General features: G+C 44.3%; 1 protein-coding gene across 1 annotated transcript in view; it reads left to right on the plus strand.

The window, feature by feature from the left end:
• The window catches only part of cacna2d2a (calcium channel, voltage-dependent, alpha 2/delta subunit 2a), a 106288-nt gene that overhangs the window by 90192 nt on the left and 12653 nt on the right, over window positions 1–3443 (plus strand). The window contains exons 12-14 of the mRNA XM_017036667.2: window positions 905–1015; window positions 1624–1735; window positions 1985–1998. Of these exons, the coding sequence (XP_016892156.1) occupies window positions 905–1015; window positions 1624–1735; window positions 1985–1998 (237 nt within the window). The remainder of the gene's footprint in view (window positions 1–904; window positions 1016–1623; window positions 1736–1984; window positions 1999–3443) is intronic.

The raw sequence follows: 3443 nt of genomic DNA on the forward strand, positions 1-3443 counted from the left end.
CCCTCCTTCACCCCCACCTCCCCTTCTCTTTGTCAGCAGAATGAAAAATAAAAAGTCCCGTTAATCGCTGTCTGTGCCACACTCTCAGCCGTGATTTGTGACAGAAGCAACAATAAAAATATGTAATTGTGGCAACGTTATTTATCTTTATTAGGATCTTGTCAGACTGACGTGCTGCCGGGCTGCATATAAATGGCAGCTGCTGTGCACACGGGGTTGGGGGGGGTCCGGTGGGGGGGGCTGGCTCTGGGCATTTACTGCTGATGTGCTGCTGAAAGTGCATTTGACAGAATCAAATTTAACGCCAGAGCTGAAGTTCCAGAAAGATCCTGATGGTGGCGTTAGACTCTGTGGTTGTTGGTGTCAACGGTTCATCAACAGACATGTGAAAACTGAGGCTGAATTAGACGACAGTAAAACTACAGTCACTGCAGTATGACATGTAGTACTCGTACTAGTATTACTGAACATGGGTATTTGACTTTTTGATGATTTTTTTTAGTCTGTGATATTTTTTGGATTTGATCTCAGTTTGTGTCGTAACGTCTATAAATGTCAGGGATTCGATCACGATTCTAAGAAACGTCATTTACAAATTAAAACAATAATTAAAATCAGAAGCCAAACTCAAAATGATTCATCTGCTGTTTAAAATAATACTTGTATTAACTAGGTCAAGTTCACTAGTCATAATTTAGTCGTCCAATCACGGCCCCTCTTACACCTGATGGAGCAGATGGGGGGGGGGGGTATGTGAGATCATCAGACGTTCCTGCTGCGTCACCGTCCTTTTTATTTTATTCAGCATTTTCTCTAAATGCCCCCCCCCTTCCTGTCCTCCTCCCCCCTCTTTTACTCCCCCTCCCCTCCCCTCCCCTCCTTTTCTCCCCCCTCTGTGCCACAGGAGTCGAGCGCCCCGAGGGCCAACTGCAATAAGATGATAATGATGTTTACAGATGGTGGGGAGGATCGAGCTCAGGAAATCTTTGAGAAGTACAACTGGCCCAACAAAACGGTGAGTGCCCCCCCCTCTCCTCACCCCTCCTCACCCCCCCATCAGGCTGCTGTCTGGAGATGCTGTGTGTCCACACACTGTTCCAGGAAGCTGACTTCTGTTTGACATTGTCTGATGACATCACAGACGTTTGGATCGCACGTGAGAACAACTTCTGTCTCAGTTGTTCCGGCGCTGGTGTCGACAGCTCTGACCCACTGACTAATTAGCCACTTTATCATTAGAGCCGTACAAATTACTGCCAACAGATAACGAGTTTGTTCACATCCTCGTCCCCCACTTGATTTTACGACAGAAAATAAGAGCAGCTGCTGTCGCCTGGTGACTTATATATTTTTATTTTAAATAATTGGCGACACGTTCTTTAAAAAGTCGTCATCAGAAACTGCCGTGTCAGACTCTGTATGGAGGAAAACGCTAACTCACGGTTTTTCTCTTCGACGAATTTTTGACCTCTTCAACAACCTAATTGGTCTAAAAACTTTGTGTCTTTCCTCAATTCCTGCAGGTACAGTATATCAGTGTTGTGTTCAACTAAACAGGCCGGGGTTTTACACTTTTAATTTTTTTAATAAATTGAATTTTTTTTGTGGTTGTCGTTTTTCCAGGTTCGTGTTTTCACCTTCTCCGTCGGCCAACACAACTATGATGTCACACCTTTGCAGTGGATCGCTTGTGCCAACAAAGGTGAGGAGTTGGAACTCACCTTGATGTGTTTACGTTTGGTCAACGTTCGTCTTCATCTTCGTTTTACAGCAGCATTAGTCAACGTTCGTCTTCATCTTCGTTTTATAGCAGCGTTAAAAACAAAAAAAAACAGATTTGTTCCTGTGATAGAAAAAAAATCACATCAATGAACAGAACGACACAGTTCCAAACAGCTCCATGATCTGATCTGATCTGATGTGAATGTAAATGCTGGCGTTCTGTGTTTCTAATGCTCCGCCCACACCTTCGTCTTCAGAGAAGGGTTGAACAAACAGGTGTAGGATTTGAATGATTCTTTTCAACCTTCACTTTAATCTTGTGTAGATATTTTTGATAATATATATAAAATAAATATGGATTTTTTTTAGTTTCTTTTTAATATTTTATTTTACTTTGTTAAATGTCAGTAACAAACGGCACCGTCTTCAGATTTTCTAATTGAACTGATTCGTCATTTGTTTTTCTGACGTGTGAATTCTCTCATTACCCATAAGTCACTTGTTGTTCTCACACTTGTGCTTTGATTTAATGTTGTTCTAAAGAGCTGCTGTTGTTCTGTAGCCCTCCGCCCTGTGCTGGCGCCGCCTGCTCATGCTGCTGCTGCTGATGGGCTCCTAGCCACTGGAGCCGAGGGCCTCAGAAGTGTCTCCCCAGAAGTTGTTATTAATTAGCAGGAGGAGTCTGGTAGCCGGGCGATTACGGCGCCCTCTCCCCGTCAGGCTGGGTAAAGTCCAGGATTAGGCCTTTGTGCCGACGTTCTCTCTGCTGGTTGTGACTGTGGTGATTAGCAGGAAACTACAGTCTGTGTCAGTGAGAACAATAATGTTGACACAGCGTTCTCAGGGGAACTGTTCTCTGGGACCTTCAGCTCTTATTACCCTTTGGTATCTCCCGGCAGCAGAGCCGACGTCCTGACACGACAACAGACACGACAACAGACACGACAACAGACGGGGCTCCTCATCTGTGACAGAGACGTTTGCTTCAAATGTACCCACTCCACATAACCAGCCTCCAGCCTGACTGACTGACTGACTGTAACAGAGAACAGCTGAACCACGCCCTCTGCTGATCAACAACAGGAAGTAGAATTATCAGTGAAAACCTCAGTGTGATTTGCCTCCAGCTGTGGGGTCACCTGACAGGAGTCTAGTTGTTGGTTGTTGTTTTTTTTTTAAACATTTTATGACTGTACTTGGCCTGTCAGTAATGTAGGGGTCCTAAACCCCTGGCCCTCGGGCCACCCCTGGCCCGTAATCTCTGAACACCCAGGCCAAAAACTTTTTATTTTTATTTATTTTTAACCTTTTTATTTGTTTATTTTTCAACGTTATATCTTCAGTAAAATCTTTTTACATCAGTTTATCTTCAGGTCAAATCTGTGTTTTTATAAATTAGAGCAGAAAATTCAACAAAACTGACTCTGAGCATCATCTCACTGAGAGTCAGCTTTAAAAGAGTTTGTTTTTTATTTATCAACCGTTTCTTCAGAGCCTCCTGACGGCCTGTGATTTCCTGCGCTCGTCTTTTTGCCTCAGAACCACAGACGCCCCCTGGTGCTGTGATAGTACGACTGAGCCCTGCCCCACATGTCCAGAGTTGCGACTCGGAGCTGGTTAACATGCAGAGGATGTGGTCTTCATTTCACAGCTCTTTGTCTAAACACTTTAATAACTCTGGAGCTGGTGATGATTGACCCCGGCACTGCCTCTCCTTCATC

Source organism: Cynoglossus semilaevis, chromosome 11, assembly GCF_000523025.1.
Source record: "Cynoglossus semilaevis isolate Cse_v1.0 chromosome 11, Cse_v1.0, whole genome shotgun sequence".
NCBI classification, from domain to species: Eukaryota; Metazoa; Chordata; class Actinopteri; order Pleuronectiformes; family Cynoglossidae; genus Cynoglossus; species Cynoglossus semilaevis.